This window comes from Pagrus pagrus (genome assembly GCF_965226575.1).
Source record: "Pagrus pagrus genome assembly, chromosome: 9".
Lineage (NCBI taxonomy): Eukaryota > Metazoa > Chordata > Actinopteri > Spariformes > Sparidae > Pagrus > Pagrus pagrus.
In genome coordinates this window covers 7,749,944-7,769,590 of record NC_140193.1, presented here as the reverse complement: position 1 = coordinate 7,769,590, position 19,647 = coordinate 7,749,944, and the positions used below count along the sequence as shown (strand labels likewise).

General features: G+C 38.7%; 3 protein-coding genes across 3 annotated transcripts; all 3 read left to right on the top strand.

Annotated features, from left to right (window-relative positions):
- Positions 1-1,210: 1,210 nt before the first annotated feature.
- LOC311262879 (olfactory receptor 2A7-like) lies at positions 1,211-2,143 on the top strand (the record flags this gene model as incomplete). Its single annotated transcript, XM_084362630.1, has 1 exon — positions 1,211-2,143. One exon carries the CDS (start codon positions 1,211-1,213, stop codon positions 2,141-2,143), a length of 933 nt encoding a protein of 310 aa, XP_084218756.1.
- A 4,214-nt stretch (positions 2,144-6,357) lies between these two features.
- On the top strand, positions 6,358-7,290 carry LOC311262878 (olfactory receptor 1D2-like; the record flags this gene model as incomplete). The annotated part of the gene is made up of 1 exon (XM_084362629.1): positions 6,358-7,290. The coding sequence occupies one exon, from the start codon at positions 6,358-6,360 to the stop codon at positions 7,288-7,290; it is 933 nt and encodes a 310-aa protein (XP_084218755.1).
- Positions 7,291-10,904: 3,614 nt separating this feature from the next.
- On the top strand, positions 10,905-19,647 carry LOC311262877 (olfactory receptor 4B13-like; the record flags this gene model as incomplete). Its single annotated transcript, XM_084362628.1, has 2 exons — positions 10,905-11,127; positions 18,938-19,647. 2 exons carry the CDS (start codon positions 10,905-10,907, stop codon positions 19,645-19,647), a joined length of 933 nt encoding a protein of 310 aa, XP_084218754.1.

The following is a 19,647-nucleotide window of genomic DNA, read 5'->3' as shown; positions in this document are numbered from 1 at the left end:
TCTGGACGTAACACCATGACTTCAGCTCTTTATAGAACATGCTGATGCCAAGTACTTTGCTCTCGGATTGAGTTAAGCACGTATGCATGCAGTTTCCACTGATAATTGTGACAAACTTACCAGTTGGAATCTGTTGTACTTTTGAAGACAATGGGTGTTAAACTTTGGACAGAAAAACACATGAGCAGTTGTAGTGTCGTGTATGCATGTGTGCATTGATATGGATTCAGACAGACGTTAGACAGCAAACCTGACATCATTGTCGTGGACGAGAGCAGAACAGTAAAATTAGGTGAAGCTGGCAGTGACGACCGGTGACGGTTACGGTGGAGGGCGTTGCCGTCGAAATTTAGATTACAAAAACCTATTAATAGAATAATTGCATGAAAAAAGATTATATAATATCATTTCATCCATTCTTTTTAAAGGGCCTATTTCTAAGAAAGGTAGAGTTTTGAGTCTCATTCCCAACTGGTCAAAAACTTAAGCTGTGGGATTTTAGGACGGGTCAGCTGCCATTCCAAAGTTTCACTTCTTGACGCATTGACAGTGAGACTTAAAAAGTGTATTTTTTGTTGCAAATATGTCCTTTAAAAAATACGATGACACCACTGCATATTACATACATATTACCATGCCTGTTTTTTTGTTTTCTTTTTACAGTGGATCGATTTTGTCGAACTATTTGTTTTTCCTGTTCCATCCAGCAGGTGCGGTCCATCTGTCCTACTGAATATATTACTTCTTAGCATCCTATTGGTCCTCGCATTTTTCTGTATTTCCTCTTTTAAATTTGAAATTCTGCAGAGTACAATAGGAGACGTGTATTAGACTCAAAGGGGAAAATTTAGACAGGCCGCTCTAAAACATCTTTGTGAAACCAGAGTGAGGAGCTAGTTTATTGTCAAAGCCTTAATAGCATAAATAGCCTACAGTGTGCCAAAGAAATCATTTTCCAAGTAAGGAAAATTATACATTTAATGGCAGTTCAAGGGTTCTGCTCTCCAAGTGCCATAAAGTTCTATATTGTTATTTTCATGTGCTGCTTTTACAGTAGATTGCATCATCCTGAAAATAAGAGGATTGATTGGCTGGTTTGATTTCTAAGCGTGTGTCGATGTAGTCAGACAAGATATTAAAAAGTGAGGAGAGAGAGCAGACACTGTGAGGGACAGAGTTACCCTTCACAGGAACAACAAGGTTTCTAACCATGATGGATAATGTTTCTCAAATAAGAATGTTTTTTCTTTTAGGTTTAAATGAAGCAAATAACCACAGATTTACTATCTTCTTTCTCACTTTACTGTGTTACTGTGTGACTTTGCTGGTAAATATTTCTGTTATTGGGACCATCATCATGGATAAAAACCTGCATGAACCAATGTATATTTTAGTATGTACTTTTTGCATGAATGGACTTTATGGGACAACAGGTTTCTATCCAAAGTTTCTCTGGGATCTGCTTTCTCCTGTTCATGTTATCTCTTATTCTGGATGTCTTGTTCAGGCTCAAGTAATTATGTCATTTGTCTGCAGTGAGCTGTCTGTTCTTTCTGTTATGGCATATGACAGATATGTGGCTATATGTCGACCACTGCAGTACCACTCTGTCATGTCAAAGCAAAGACTCATTGCATTAGTGTGTTTCTCTTGGCTTATGCCTTTTTTCATTGTAGCCACAAATATGTTTCTAACATCTAGATTAAAGTTATGCAGCCCATATATCACCGGATTTTTTTGTGTGAATTGGACGATTGTTAAACTCGCTTGTTTCCCAGCTGAAACTGCTGTTAACAACATAGCTGCATACATTATGATAATCATTTATTTATTTCATGGTTTATTCATAGTTTTGTCCTACATGTATCTCATTAAAACATGTGAAAATTCTATAAAGAACAGGGCAAAATTCATGCAAACATGTGTGCCACATTTAACCTCCTTGCTTATTTTTTTTGTAACTATCCTTTTTGATGTAATTATTTTGCGATTTGGTTCAAAAGCTTTACCTCAAACCCTTAAAAACTTTGTTGCAATAGAAATTCTTGTCATACCTCCCTTAATAAATCCATTAATTTATGGTATCAAATTGACCAAAATTCGAAACAGAGTTCTGGGTGTTCTTACTTTAACATTTAAATGACTTTGAGGAAACTTAAAGTCCTATGTCTGATGGTCTTCCCTAAATTTGCACTGTTTAACCAGCTGTTTGCTGTGGCTCTTGGAGTTACATGTAATAATGTCAAGAGTTTTTGCACATTCAGCAAACATGAGCTTGTTAATCCTTGAAGAATGTCTTTTTAGCTGAAAGTTTAATTTCATTTAACTGAAATTTGAATTGATTTTTGTGAAGGGGAATTTAGATTTAGGGTGTTGAATCATATGGATCTCTATCTTATTTGGTGACGCTTTTAGAAATGAAATGATGATTAGATGTTGTGCTCTGTTTTTGCTTTATTTTGAATATTCACATTATTCACATTTAGCCAGTGGTCTACTCAGCTGTATAGTGATTCCTGTTGTTGAACATCTCAGGTAATTCATGCAAAAAGTGTTTTCATGACATTATTAAATTGTCATTCATCATGGTGTACTGTGTGCAATGATGTGTCTACATGTATTTAAACTGCAGTACAAAAACAATCCTGCTCCTTTATTTCCAAGTCTTCATAATTACATGGATCATCAACTGATGAGGATGCTGACCTTTTGCAAAGGACATGAAGCTTTATAGCCTCAGTCTTTTAGCATGATATCATGTATGTAGCAATTGCACTTTCAAGACATTTTCTCGATCAAGAAATTATTTTTTTACAGAAAAGTCTTCTTTTTTTTTAAAAATCGCCTTGACACAGTTTTCAACTAATAAGAAATGGGCTACTTAGCGAGCAAGCTACAATAAAATCTGTCAGTGGCAAAAGTGACAAGTCAACTGAACTCGCTGTAAACTGACGATCACTGGTGAGAAGTGACAATCATGTTCTTATCTATCTCTGTGTGTAATCAAGCATTGTTTCAAATATTATTAACAATTCTGAGTGATAAACCTGCTTTAGACTTACATAAGCTAGTCTGGACGTGACGCCATGACTATGAACATCCAGTCCTTTGCTTTCACATTGACTGTTAGATAACCATGTATGCATGCAGTTTCCACTGATTATTGTGATAGACTTACCACTCGGAATTTGTTGTACTTTTGAAGACAATGGGTGTTAAACTTTGGACAGAAAATAAACATGAGCAGTTGCTCATTTTTGATCAGTAACTGATTTTATTATCAGCTAGCTAGCTAACATATACTCTAAGTTGGTAGAAAACATTGTCTCTAGTTGGGTTTTTGTTGTTGCCTCATGAAACCTTGCAAGGATCTTGTATATATGTATTCATTGATATGGATTCAAGCAGAAGGCAAGCAAACTGCAGGTCATTTTAGTGGATAAGAGCAGTGTCGACAGGCAACATTTATGGTGGACAGCCTTGCCGTCCAATGTTAAAATATAAAAAGTTATTAATAGAAAAATTACATAAAATAATATTATATACTATGTTTTTAATCCATTCTTTTTACAGGACCTATTTGTAAGAAAAGTTGATTTTTGAGTCTTGTGTTGCAACTTCAGAGAATACTCCCCCTGGTGGTACATTTGAGTCATTTAGGCTGTAGATTTTGTACTTCTGATCCTCAGAAGTAGAAATTAGACGCAAAGTGGCGTTCAGTTGTTTATCAGTTCAAGGTTGGCCACATTGCATTCATGAAGCCTAGACAATCTACTGCCACCATTTGTGTACCTTATTTTAGATGGAACCATCAGTAAGTTTTACAATATAGGAGTGTTTCATGTTCATATCAAGTGATTATTTGAATGAGTTATATCCACTATTTTGCAAAGTATGCAAGCAAAGTTTTAGTTAATGGTAGCATGCATGTTGAATATACAGCACCTAATTACAGCTAATATTTACCTTTCGTACTTATTCTTTTTTAATAGATGATAGATTATAGTGCTTAACATGGTTAAATAGGAAAGGAAAATTCTACTTTAAGGAATGTATCCTAAACTAATCTGTACTTACCCTCTTATTTACCTGTATGTTATCCTAATATCTGAAAAGGAAGAATATGGTGTTACTTACCAACGTACATTTTTTACTTGTTACATGACTGCTTAGCTGTACATGACCTTATACCTTATACCTTGTGTCATATTATTTTTGTGTTTACAGTTTTTTACTTTGCCATATAAAAGCCTGACAAATACAACACTCGACTGTTCCCTGGAGGAAATAGTATGGTTAAAGTCTCATTCCCTACTCGTCAAAAACTGACGCTGTGGGATTGCAGGACAGGTCAGTTTTTGACGAATTCAGAGTGACACTTAAGATCTTTTTTTTTTTTTTTAATACAACCTTTAAAAGACATAACGTCACCACAGCAACATATTGCCATGCCTGTTTTATTTTGCAGTTGAGCGATCTTGTCTGACTGTTTGTTTTTCTTCGGCCATCCAAAAGGTGTTGTCCCTCTGTCCTACTGCATATATTATTCCATTTTGCTCAGCATCCCGTTTGTCCTAGTGTGTTTCTGTATTTCCTCTTTTAAATTTGAAATTCTGCAGTGTATGATAGGAGATTGCGTGTAAACGCCAGATATTGCATATTCGTTGCTGCAAACGTACTAACTGGATGCAGATGCGGTATTTTGCACCTTTGACAGACGCAACCCTTTTTGCGCACTGTTAGTAAATCAGTTTGTACAATTTTTTGCGTGTGCAAGGAGTTTGCACACGTTTTAATACACACAAACCTTTAGTAGATCCGGCCCTTAAAATGATGATGATGAATAGGTGCTCTTATCTTCATTACCTTAATTTTGAATATCCACATTATTTACATTTAGCTAATGGTCTACTCAGTTGTACAGTGATTCCTGTTGTTGAACATGTGTGTGCACATCTCAGGTAATTCTTGCAAAAACTTTAATATGTCATTATTAAATTGTCATTCATCATGCTGTACTGTGTGCAATGATGTGTCTACATGTATTTATACTGCAATACAAAAACAATCCTGCTCCTTTACTTCAAAGTCTTCATAATTACATGGATCATCAACTGATGACGATGCTGAGTTGACACATGATGTCATGTATGTAGCAAATGCAATTTCAAGACATTTTCTTCATCAAGAACTTTTTTTTTAACAGGGAAGTCATTTCAAATAAAAAGTCACCTTGACAAAAGTTTTCAACTATTAAGAAATGGGCTACTTAGCAAGCAAGCTACACTAAAATCTATCAATGGCAAAAGCGACAAGTCATCTGAACTGGCTGTAAACTGACGATCACTGGCGAGAAGTGAGGATCCTGTTTTTATTCATCTCTGTGTGTAATTAAGCATTGTTTCAATTATTATTAACAATTCTGAGTGGTAAACCTGCATGCTGATGCCGACTCAGTAGGCCTATACTTCCAGAAATGAAAAGAAACAAAAGCAGGAAGCGCAAAAAAAAAAATACCACACACTCAAAGTTCAACATCACACACAGTTGAATTTTTGTTGTTGACTCATATGAAGCCTTGCAAGGGTCTTGTATGCATGTGTGCATTGTCATGGATTCAGGAAGACGTTAGACAGCAAACCTGATATCATTGTAGTGGATCAGAGCAGAGCAGTAAAATTAAGTGGGGCCGGCAGTGATGACTGGGAACAGTTACAGTACACAGCATTACTGTCCAAAGTTAAAATACAAAAAGCTATTAATAGAATAATTGCGTAAAATAATATCATACAATATGTTTTAATCCATTCTTTTTAAAGGAACTGTTTTTAAGGAAAGTAGGTTTTTGATTTTATTTCTCATTCCCAACTCGTCAAAAACTGCCGCTGTGGGATTGTGGGACGGGTCGGCCAGTTGGTATTCGCATTTTAAAATTCTGCAGTATACAATCGAAGACATATTTGGACTTATAAGAGCAAAATTAAGAGTGGCCACACAGCTGGCCGCTCTAAAAGATATTTGTGAAATTGAAGCAAGGAACTAGTTTTTTGTGAATGCTTTAATAGCATTATAGCCTACAGTGTGCCGAAGAAATCATTTTCCAAGTGATGAAAATTATGCATTTGATTGTTCTCTAAGAATTCTGCTTTACAAGTGCCATAAAGTTCTATATTGTTATTTTCATGCACTGCATTTTCAATACATTGCAACATCTTGAAAATAAGAGGATTGATTGGCTGGTTTGATTTCTAAGTGCATGTGTCGATGTAGTCAGACAAGATATTAAAAAGTGAGGAGAGAGAGCAGACACTGTGAGGGACAGAGTTACCCTTCACAGGAACAACAAGGTGTCTAACCATGATGGATAATGTTTCTCAAATACAAATGTTTTTTCTTTTAGGTTTAAATGAAACAAATAACCACAGATTTACTCTGTTCTTCCTCACTTTACTGTGTTACTGTGTGATTTTGCTGGTAAATATTTCTGTTATTGTGACCATCATCATGGATAAAAACCTGCATGAACCAATGTATATTTTAGTATGTACTTTATGCATGAATGCCCTTTATGGGACAACAGGTGTCTACCCCAAGTTTCTCTGGCATCTGCTTTCTCCTGTTCATGTTATCTCTTATTCTGGATGCCTTGTTCAGGCTCAGGTAATTATGTCATTTGTCTGCAGTGATCTGTCTATTCTTTCTGTCATGGCATATGACAGATATGTTGCTATATGTCGACCACTGGAGTACCACTCTGTCATGTCAAAGCAAAGACTCACTGCATTGGTTTTGCTCTCTTGGCTTACGCCTTTATTCATTATAGCAGCAAATATTTCCCTGACATCAAGATTAAAGTTATGCAGCCCATATATCACCAGATGTTTTTGTGTGAATTGGATGATCGTTAAACTTGCTTGTTTCCCAGTTGAAACTGCTGTTCACAACATAGTCGCAAACATTACGATAATCATTTATTTATTTCATGGTATATTCATAGTTTTGTCCTACATGTATCTCATTAAAACATGTGCAGATTCTATAGAAAACAGGGCAAAGTTCATGCAAACATGTGTGCCACATTTGATCTCCTTACTCATTTTTGTTGTAACTCTGCTTTTTAATGTAATTATTATGCGATTTGGTTCAAAAGATTTCCCTCAAGCCTTTAAAAACTTTGTGGAAATAGAAATTCTTGTCATACCTCCCTTAATGAATCCATTCATTTACGGTTTTAAATTGACCAAAATTCGAAGCAGAATTATGGTTGTTCTTACTTTAAAAATTAAATGACTTCTATCTCATATACAGTAATAAAGAAACTTAGAGTCTTATGTCTGATGTTCTTACTTAACCAGCTGTTTGCTGTGGCTGTTGAGTTACATGTCATATCCTCAAGGGTTTTTGCAAATATAGCAAATGTGACCTTGTTAATCCTTGAAGAATGTCTTTTTAGCTGAAAGTTTCAATTCATTTAACTGAAATGTGCAATGATTTTTGGGAATAGGAATTGTTTTAGATTCAGGGTGCTGAATCATATGTATTGCTATCTTATTTGGAGACGCTCTTAAAATGATGATGATTAGGTGCTCTGCTCTTCATTAGCTTAATTTTGACTATCCACGTTATTCACATTTAGCCAATGGTCTACACAGTTGTATAGTGACTCCTGTTGTTGATTGACATCTAAGGTAATTCATGCAAAAACTTTGATATGACATTATTAAATTGTCATTGATCATGCTGTACTGTGTGCAATGATGTGTCTACATGTATTTATACTGCAATACAAAAACAGTTGTGCTCCTTTATTTCCAAGTCTAAATAATTACATGGATCATCAACTGATGAGGATTCTGACTTTTTGGTAAAGACATGAATACTTTATAGCGGCAGTCTTTTAGCATGATATCATGTATGTAGCAAATGCACTTTCAAGACTTTTTCTCCATCAAGAACTTTCTTTTAACAGAGAGGTCATTTAAAACAAAAAGTCACCTTGACACAGTTTTCAACTATTAAAGCTGGAGTGTGTACGTTTCTGGCGCCATTTGGTCAAAAATCAATAATAACCTTCCAGCATATTGTAATTCATGGTGTTATGACAGAACACTGGACTTCTGTGTCTCCTCTTGGCTCTGTATTCAGGCTGTAAAAAATCAGTGCCGGGACGGCAGTGTTCAGCCAATCACAGTTCATTTTACAGAGCAAGCTGTTTTGGGCGTTCCTATTGGTTGCTCGACCAAAGTCGATGCGCGTTCACCTTCCATCGGTGGTGAAGATGCAATGGCGGACGTCCCGGCAGGAAAAGCCGCTATCCCGGCATTACCAACAAAGGCGTACACGGCTAAGCAAGCCAAAAAAAGGAAGACCGATGTAGAGAAACGAGAATCTAAGAGGTAGAGTGACAATAGACGGAATAAATCGCGTGTAAACATTGGACAAGCATATCCGAGGTGGAGAGAGCTTAGATAGCATCGGGCTGAAGTTGGATACTGAGCTTGCTGTTCTTCTCCTGGACAGGTGAGCCTCCAATGCAAGTTTTACGTAGCTAATCATCTAAATGTGTGGTAGTAATTGGCTGTGTAGTTGAAATGACCGTGAATCAAATAAAGCAGGCGGATTGTGGTCACAATTGACGAGTGATGTTGTGAGCTGATTAGCTTTATGCTAACCGTAGCCAAAGGCTCACGACAGCTACAAGCAAGTCAGAGCCAAAGTCAGCGTCAAATGTATTGTCAGTAGCGTTATATGTTCACGACATACAGAGGACCTGTGTCGTGTAGATATGGATGTGACAGTTATTATTTATTTTCAGGATGCGGTGAAAAAAAAAAGAAGTGTCTGAATAAAGTGGTTGCCTCCGATAGTCCGTGCATGTAGGGGTAATTGTTTATTTTAGCGTTATATGTTTTATTATTCTTAGCATTCACACCTCTTTCCCGTGATATATGTGTTGCTGTTGTCATTAGATTATGCTGTATAAGTATCATGTCAGTATGACAAATATCGTAGCGTTATTAGTGCCAGACATGTAGGCTATGTCATGAGACTTTAGCAAGAAATAATTGTTGTCGGTCTCTATCGGTCTTCTAAACGATGCAAAAGTAATGTTTGTTTGTTCATGCGTTCAATTCGTTCACGAGAGAAAGGTAAAGTACTTTCTTACCTGTAATTCGGCCACGGCAAGTGTTCCAGAAAAGTTCCGACGTGAATATTCCTAGCGCTACAGTCGCGCACGTCCACGAGAATGGAAAGTGAAAGTGTGGAGCTACGGAGTCGAAACAGGGAGGGGAGGGGGGAGCGCAGTTGTTTCCATCCCAGTCTCATGCGGTTTTCACATATTCTACAAACTCCAGCTTTAAGAAATGGGCTATTTATCGATCAAGCTACAATAAAATCTGTTAATGGCAACAAGTCATCTGAACTGGCTGTAAATTGACGACCACTGGCGATAAGTGAGGATCCTGTTTTTGTCTATCTGTGTGCGTAATTAATCATTGTTTCAAATATTATTAACAATTCTGAGTGGTAAACCTGCATTTGAGTCACATAAACTAGTCTGGACGTGACACCATGACTTCAGCTCTTTATAGAACATGCTAATACAGACTCAGTAGGCCTATACTTCCATCTACAAACATCCAGTCCTTTGCCCTGGGATTGACTGCTAGCTAAGCATGTATGCATGCTGTTTCCACTGATAATCGTGACAGACTTACCAGTCGGAATTTGTTGTACTTTTGAAGACAATGGATGTTAAACTTTGGACAGAAAAAACCATGAGCAGTTGCTCATTTTAATCAGTAACTGATTTTATTAGCAGCTTGCCAGCTAATATTTACTCTAAGTTGGTTGAAAACATTGTCTGTAGTTGAGTTTCTGTTGTTGACTCATATGAAACCTTGCGAGGGTCTTATATGCTTTCATGCATTGATATGGATTCAGGCAGACAGTAGACAGCAAAATTTAGCTGAGCGGTAAAATTAGGTGAGGCTGGCAGAGGCGATCGGCAATAGTTCCGAGTACAGCGCTGCCATCCAAAATTAAAATACAAATAGCTATTAATAGATTAATTGCATAAAATAACATTGTATTATATGTTTTAATCCATTCCTTTTAAAAAGGATCTTTTTGTAAGAAAAGTTGATTTTTGAGTCTCATTCCCAACTGGTCAAAAACTGATGCTGTGGGATTGTAGGACCTGTCGGCCGCTGCCAAAGTGTCAGTTTTTTACAAATTCAGAGTGAGGCTTAAAACCCTTTTTTTTTTTTTTTTTAATACAACCATTAAAACATAAGACACCTCCACAGCAACATATTACCATGCCTGTTTTTTTTTCAGTTAAACAATTTCTTCAGACTATTTGTTTTTCATGTACCGTCCAGTAGGTGTCGTCCCTATTTTCTAATGCATATATTACTCCATGTTTCTTAGCATCCAGTCGCACGTTTCTGTATTTCCTCTTTTAAATTAAAAAATTCTGCAGTGCACGATAGGAGATGTGTATTAGACTAATCAGAGCAAAATTTAGACAGGCCACAGCACAGGCCGCTCTCAAACATCTTAGTGAAACTGCAGCAAGGGGCTAGTTTGTTGTGAATGCCTTAATAGCATAAATCTCCTACAGTGTGCCGAAGAAATCATTTTCCAAGTAGGGAAAATTATACATTTAATGGCAGTTCAAGAGTTCTGCTCTCCAAGTGCCATAAAGTTCTACATTGTTATTTTCATGGGCTACATTCACAGTAGATTGAGACATCCTGAAAATAAGAGGATTGATTGGCTTGTTTGATTTCTAAGCGTGTGTGTCGATGTAGTCAGACAAGATATTAAAAAGTGAGGAGAGAGAGCAGACACTGTTAGGGACAGAGTTACCCTTCACAGGAACAACACGTTTTCTAACCATGATGGATAATGTTTCTCAAATAAGAATGTTTTTTCTTTCAGGTTTAAATGAAACAAATGACCACAGATTTACTCTCTTCTTTCTAACTTTACTGTGCTACTGTGTGATTTTGCTGGTAAATATTTCTGTTATTGTGACCATCATCATGGATAAAAACCTGCATGAACCAATGTATATTTTAGTATGTACTTTTTGCATGAATGGACTTTATGGGACAACAGGTTTCTACCCCAAGCTTCTCTGGGATCTTCTTTCTCCTGTTCATGTTATCTCTTATTCTGGATGCCTTGTTCAGGCTCAAGTAGGTGGCTCATTTGTCTGCGCTGATCTGTCTATTCTTTCCGTCATGGCATATGACAGATATGTGGCTATATGTCGACCACTGGAGTACCACTCTGTCATGTCAAAGCAACGACTCATCATGTTAGTGTGTTACTCTTGGATGACACCTTTTTGCGTTATGGGCATAAATGTTTTTCTAACATCTAGATTGGAGTTATGCAGCCCATATGTTGCCAAATTGTTTTGTTTGAATTGGATGATTGTTAAACTTGCTTGTTTCCCAGCACAAACAACAGTTAATGGCATAGTTATATACATAAATATCATCATTTATTTAATTCATGCTTTATTCGTAGTTCTATCCTACTTGTATCTCATTAAAACATGTGCAAATTCTATAGAAAACAGGGCAAAGTTTATGCAAACATGTGTGCCACATTTAACCTCCTTACTCATTTTTCTTATAACTACACTTTTTGAAATAATGATTATGCGTTTCGAGTCAAAAGATTTCCCTCAAACCTTTAAAAACTTTGTTGCAATAGAAACCATTGTCATACCTCCCTTAATGAATCCATTAATTTACGGTTTCAAATTGACCAAAATTCAAAAGAGAATTACGGTTGCTCTTACTTTAAAAAAATGAATTAGTTCTGTCTTATATACAGTATTAAAGAAACTCAAAGTCCTGTCAAACGTTATTCCTTAAATTTGTACAGTTTAGCCAGCTGTTTGCTGTGGCTGTTGGAGTTACATGTAATATCCTCAAGAGTTTTTGCACATTTAGCAAACATGGGCTTGTTAATCATTGAAGAATGATTTCAATTCATTTGACTGATGTTTGCATTATTTTTGGGGAATGGGAATTTTTTTACATGTAGCATGCTGAACCATATATATCGCTGTCCCATTTGGTGATGCTCTTAAAATGATGATGATTAGGTGTTGTGCTTTTTATTAGCTTCATTTTGAATATTCATATTATTCACATTTAGCCAATGGTCTACTCAGTTGAATAGTGTCTCCTGTTGTTGAACATGTGTGTGCACATCTCAGGTAATTCATGCAAAAAAGTTTAATATAACATTACTGGACACTGCACCGTTCAGTTTGCCTTCATGTATTTCAGAATAAAATAGATGAAATGAACACTCAAATGTATATAGTCATTTTTTGTAGTGAATTTGTCAATGAACTGCTAGTGATTTAACACAAATGATTTCAAGTCCCAGTGTGTGAGATTTAGTCACATTTAGAGGTGAGGTTGCACAATGTAACCATTCTTAGGTCATTATACACATACGAAAGCATAATTATGAAGATTATATTCCATTTCTGCCAATAGATGCCCATAAATCTTCCACACTGGGCCTTTAACACAGAAAAATAAAATAAAAACTGGATGACTGAGGCCAAGATTTAGAAAAGATAATAGCGTCAGTCTTCTAGCATGACATCATGTATGTAGCAAATGCATTTTCAAGTTATAAATTACCAGTTTAAAACATCACTGCATTTCTCCCCAAAAGACAAAATCATTTTAAACTAATCAATTTAGCCTTTTTCTTCCAAAACTCCCTAACCTCTCCCTCATCCATACCACACTTCACACAGTTCCCCAGGAACTTGACCATAAAAGCATTCTGAACAGCCGAGGACTGTTTTGGCAGTTCCTGGGTCCAAATCTAAGGAAGGCCAGGTACGATTTCCTTGTGCCTGTTTTAATCCAGTTAAAAAAAAAAAACCTGATGTATGCCTGTGTTTGTGTGTAAAAAGATGAATATGTTATGAAATATGAATTTGAGGTAATAACTTTTAAATAAGATATAGAAATGTGGTCAATGTGTGTATATATATTATGTATACTGTATTATAAGCCATGTATGTATGTTTGTATGTATGTGTGAGTGAGTGAGTGTATGTATCTACGTTGATGTGTGTGCATATTGGTATGTAAATGTACATGTGTTCAGTACATATGCATATATGGGTGTTTATGTAAATATATTTATAAATAATATGTGATTCATGAATTGTGCATATACACAAGATGGCAGTCGTAGAGAAAGAGAGCTAAGGCCTGCCCTCTTCCAGGTCACCATGGTGGAGAGGAGATCGTGTGGCTCGGGCACCACTTGGCGATGCCTTGGCCTGCTCAGTCGTCTCCTGGAACCACACCCTTTACATATATTATAATTTGTATCAGATATTCTGTCAATGCAACTTGTAAACTGTGATTTTGTTGTTCTGTTCTGTACACGCAACATCAATTGCATGTCTGTCCATCCTGGGAGAGGGATCCCTCCTCTTTGGCTCTTCCTGAGGTTTCTTCCATCTCCTTTTTTTCCCCCTGTTAAAATTTTTTTTTTACATTAACATGGCAAGTTTTTCGAGGATCTAAGGAAAGAGGGTGTCGTGCACTGTACAGATTGTAAAGCCCATTGAGGCAATGTGATTGTGATTTTGGGCTACATAAATCAAATTGATTTGATTTGATTTGATTTGATTTGAAATATGCGGTTCTCAGGCACCTATAGTACTCTTTGGGAGGCTCATGCTTCTTTTGCATGATGGCTAAGACAGAAAGGGTGGCAGAGGCAGGGTCGGTGTACAATGAATACTTACCCCACAGAGCATGACAAAGGGCAGAATAGTTGTCTGGGGTTCCTGGTGGGAGTGTCTCCATGAAGACATGGACGCTCCTGGCTGTAGTCTTCCAGACCAGCTATAGTTTCTCATGTGTTGGGCATGACAGTCAGTCTTTGTGACATAAAGTGTATGGTTGAGTCCTTAGTCAGTGGAGAAAGGAGGTGTTGGGAGCTGTGGTGGTGGTGTTGTGTAGTCTGATCACTGACGGTATGGAAGAGCCCCCGAAGCGCTTTGAGGCACGTGGTTGGATGAGTCTGTGGCTGAACGTGCTCCTGAGTTGCCTCAGCTCGGAGTAGAGAGGGTGAGAGGGATTGTCCATTATAGCTTGCAGCTTTCCTCTCATCCTCCTCTCTGTCACCGCCTCCACACTATCCAGTTTCATTCCCACCACAGAGCTGGCTTTCCTCACCAGTTTGTTCAGCTTGATGGCACCACCGCTTCCAATGTCACCTCCCCCAGCACACTGCAAAGAATATGACTCTCGCTATCACAGACTGGTAGAACATTCGTAGCAGCCTAGTGCACATGTTGAAAGACCTGAGCCTCCTCAGAAAGAACAGCCTGTTCTGTCCCATCCTGTAGAGGGCCTCAGTGTTGTCTGACCAGTCCAGTTTATTGTTCAGATGCACCCCAAAGAACCTGTAGGTGTCCAGCATCTCCACCCCCTCCCCCTTTACAGAAACAGGTGTTGGGGGGCTCTTCCTGCGGCAGAAGTCCACCACAAGCTCCTTGGTTTTCCCGATGTTGAGCCGAAGGTGGTTTCTGCCACACCATCCCACAAAGTTCCCTGTATTCCTCCTCCTTATTGTCTGTGACACATCCAACATTGGAGAAGTCGTCAGAGAACTTCTGCAGGTGGCATGTCTGGGAGTTCTAGCAGAAGTCAGAGGTGTAGAGGGTTGACAAAAACGGTGAAAGAACAGTTCCCTGAGGTGTGCCAGTGTTGCTAGTCATCACATCTGACAGGCAGTGTCGCAGCCTGGCATACTGCGGCCTGTCTGTGAGGTAGTCTGTAATACATGCCACCAGGTCCTGATCAACCTGCATTACTGAGAGCTGCTCAGCCAGCCGGACTGGCTGGACCGTGTTGGAAGCACTAGAGAAGTCCAAGAATGTGATCCTAACCGTGCTTTGTGGCCTCTCCAGGTGTGTGTAAGCTCTGTGAAGCAGGTAGATGATGGCATCCTCCATGCCGATGTCAGTCTGATATGCAAACTGCAATAGGTCCAGGCAGCCGTGAGATACTGCAGGACCAGCGTCTCAAAAGTTTTCATGATGTGACGTTAGAGCCACAGGTCTGAAGTCATTTGGAGCATGGGGGGTCATTCTTTGGCACTGGTCTGGACATAAACCTGAGAGAGGGAGAGGCTGGTGGTGTTGGGAGGGGAGGTGCAGAAGCTGTCATGCCTGGGTCATGTGATGCAGCAGAGAGGTGGGCAGTGCAGGAGGGGGAGGGGTGTGTAAGCCTGGCCCCAGGTGGTGAGTCAAATCTGTTAAAAAACAGGTTTAGCTTGTCAGCACACTCCTTTGTCCCCTCCACTGCTCCACCTGCCCTTTGCATGCCTGTATTGCTTCTCACGCCCGCCCACACCTCTCAGGGGTTGTTCTTCTGCAACTTCCCCTCAATCCTCTTCTTGTAGGCTTTCATCCTTCTCAGTTCCCTCCTCAGCTCTTTCTGAATTCCCCTCTGTGTGTCCTCATTGTCCCCTGCCATGAAAGCTCTCCTCTTTCGGTTCAACAGGACTTTGACGTCCCTGTTGATCCATGGTTTGCTATTTGGGAAGCAGTAAACCTTCCTGGTGGGGACAACACTCTCCTCACAGAACTTTAGGTGATTGGTGACACACTGAATGAGACACACACAATGTCGTCACCGTCACGGTGGGGATGAAGTCTGTTCAAGAAGCAGGCGTGAGCCACAATATGCATACAGCTCGCCCGTGAATGGGGGTCCAGAACCAGTTATGCTGTTCCAGACATGGTGGTTCAAAACCTCTTTGAAGGACCTCTGGTATGGTGCGTTGCAGTTTTCCAGCTGGGTCATTAACATAGCTTATTAGCTCCTGTAATTTGTCATCGCTGGTGCTAATGTTTTAGCTATTTCAGTGGCCTCTGTACTTTATGGAGAGGCGAAGGAGACCAACGACCACATCCTGCAGGGCTGGGTCATCTGGCTCGTGGGGAGCTCTGGCTCCTGTCACACTTGGGTTTTGTCTACTCATTTTACTGAAGTAGTGGCAGGAGCCAGTGGGTTCAATAACTTATGTGATTGCTGCTATGTTACTGATGCTGATGCACAGGTTAGAGGCTTTACCTGTGACTTACAATCCTTCCTGTTAGTAGGTGTTATGCTAATTACTCTCACGCAACCTATCCTGTTAGGGTGTTAATGAGGTGACTTCAGCACCTCTGGGGGAGTAATAGCCAGGTTAAAAGTATTAGTGACCTCAGAATTGAAAAAGCATGTCAACTGTTTAGGACTAAAAGAAAACTAACTACTAATACACTACAGCAATCTACATCTACCTCACACGGGGCACCATGTTTGGGAATGATGGTTGGGCAGATGTAGTTATCAGAAATGTAAAAAATAAATATGATAGTAATTATTCAAATTAAATTAATCAAAGTTAATAATCAAATCATTAAAATGGGGCACCACCCTGGAATCAGGGAACCATAACCAGACCAAAAACAGTCTCAAAATAAGGGTTCACTTAAAATGTAAATATTTGTAAAATATTTAGAATTAAAGGAACAGTGAAGGAAATGAATCCGAGCACTGACCATCACAATCAGTAATTACCACAAAACAAAACAAAATCAACAAAAATCCATCATTCAACTACAGTAGCTAAACTATGAAACTAAAGCCATGAGACAAAATCAAGCAACAAATAACAAACAAGCATGCAGTGTGTGTGTGTGTGTGTGTGTGTGTGTGTGTGTATGCACACAAGGAAAGAGAGCCAAGATGGTGGTCATAGAGAAAGAGAGCCAAGATGGCGAAGAGCCAAGATGGTGAAAAGCCAAGATGTCCGACACGATCTCTTGGAAGATGATGTCACAGAGTGTTCAAGCATGCATGAGGCTTGAACAAACCATGGCAGAACACTTCTGCCAAAAAAGCTAATGCTAAAGCCGAAAACTAACAGCAAATAAAAAGGACTCGGTAGTCCACAAACTCACAAACAATGTAGCTTAGAAGCATACAATACACACTAACTTCTAGTATCTACCCAGACACTAATTAAGCCTCACTTGTAGTTTTCTAGTCTAGTCTTCTTTAATCCAGCTCACTTCCTCGCCGTGGATTAAAGGCGTTGCAGGATCCTGTGGTGGCTGTCTAAACAGCGGAATCGACGTGGTCATTAAGAAAACAGGTCAAAGTGGACATTTTCTGATGGAAATTCTCCTTCTGCAGGGATATGAGAGAGGTTGCGCCACTCTTCGTTTGATCCAGAACGTGTTTGCTAAAGACAGGGCAGTTTTGGCTCGTCCAGCAAGATGAAAAACTGCGGCCTAGGCGGGTAAAATCCAAACGTTTGTGTGCTACCTTTTTTTAGCAACAGTTGGGCAGATGAAAGCTGATGCTTCCAGTAACACGTTACGATGGGCCTGGCAATGAAACTACCATGCATCTTCTACGTGTATCTGGTCGCTGCAGAACTGAAGATGCGTTCAGGTGCGCTCTCAGACAATGGAAGATGGGAGTTGTCAAACCTTGGGGGACTGTGAAAAGCAGGCGCCACTGACTGGACACTAGAAGGTCCAGAAGGTTTGTCAGTGCACTTTCCTTTGCTTACCAGGCTTTATTAGTGCAAGGAGGCCGCTTTTAAGCTTTGTTGTGTTTTCAAACGACCGAAATAAATTTGCATTCACTCAGTCTGGAGGAATGTTGAGGAAACAAAAGATTAACTAAAAATAATAAAGATGGTAAGACACTTAATCTTGTCAGAGGTTTCTTTTGAATATGATGTGTTTTTTGTGACTCTGGAAGTAATGCCAAGCAACTTAACATATCACAACCATTAAGGTTTCACAGCTTCATGTTCATTAATCACCAAACACCTCAGCCACCTGGTGGCTAGATTGTAGAATTAAAGTGACTGAGTGTTGTATGATGTTGTGTGATGTGTCTTATACTAAGAGGTCATGAGGCATCCCCATGACAGTCCTATTTATGAGAAAAGTTGATTTTTGAGTCTCATTCCCAACTGGTCAAAAACTGATGCTGTGGTATTGTAGGCCGGGTCGGCCACCATCATAAGGCGTCAGTTTTTTATATTACCATGCATGTTTTATTTTTCAGTTAAACGATTTTGTCAGACTATTTGTTTTTCATGTACCGTCCAGAAGGTGTTGTCCCTCTGTCCTACTGTATATTATCCCTTGTTTCTCGGCATCCTGATGGTCCTCGCATGCTTCTGTATTTCCTCTTTTAAAACTGAAATTCAGCAGCGCATGACAAGAGACATGTACTAGACTACTAAGAGACATATTTAGACAGGCTAAACAACAGGCTGCTCTGAAATATCTTTGTGAAATTGGAGCGAGGAGCTAGTTTATTGTCAATGCCTTTTTAGCATATATAACATACAGTGAACCGAAGAAATTATTTTCCAAGTGATGAAAATTATACATTTAATGGTAGTTCAAGAATTCGGCTCTCTAGTTGCCATAAAGTTCTATATTGATATTTTCATGTGCTGCTTTTACAGTAGATTGCATCATCTTGAAAATAAGGGGATTGATTGGCTGGTTTGATTTCTAAGTGTGTGTTGATGTAGTCAGACAAGATATTAAAAAGTGAGGAGAGAGAGCAGACACTGGGAGGGACAGAGTTACCCTTCACAGGAACAACACGTTTTCTAACCATGATGGATAATGTTTCTCAAATAAGAATGTTTTTTCTTTTAGGTTTAAATGAAACAAATAACCACAGATTTACTCTCTTCTTTCTCACTTTACTGTGTTACTGTGTGACTTTGCTGGTAAATATTTCTGTTGTTGTGACCATCATCATGGATAAAAACCTGCATGAACCAATGTATATTTTAGTATGTACTTTTTGTATGAATGGACTTTATGGGACAACAGGTTTCCACCCCAAGCTTCTCTGGGATCTGCTTTCTCCTGTTCATGTTATCTCTTATTCTGGATGCCTTGTTCAGGCTCAAGTAGGTGGTTCATTTGTCGCCGGTGAGCTGTCTATTCTTTCCGTCATGGCATATGACAGATATGTGGCTATATGTCGACCACTGGAGTACCACTCTGTCATGTCAAAGCAAAGACTCATTATGTTAGTGTGTTACTCTTGGATGACACCTTTTTGCATGATGGGTATTAATATGTTTCTAACATCTAGATTAAAGTTATGCAGCCCATATATCGCCAGATTTTATTGTGTGAATTGGATTATTGTAAAACTTGCTTGTTTCCCAGCAGAAACTGCTGTTAATGACATAGTTGCATACATGATAATAATTATTTACTTATTTCATGGTTTATTCATAGTTCTATCCTACATGTATCTCATTAAAACATGTGCAAATTCTATAGAAAAAAGGGCAAAGTTCATGCAATCATGTGTGCCACATTTGACCGCCTTACTCATATTTCTTGTGAGTATACTTTTGGAAATAATGATTATGCGATTTGGTTCAAAAGATTTACCTCAAACCCTTCAAAACTTTTTTTCAATAGAATTTCTTGTCATACCTCCCTTAATGAATCCGCTCATTTACGGTTTCAAATTGACCAAAATTCGAAACAGAATTCTGGTTGTTCTTACTTCAAAAATTAAATGA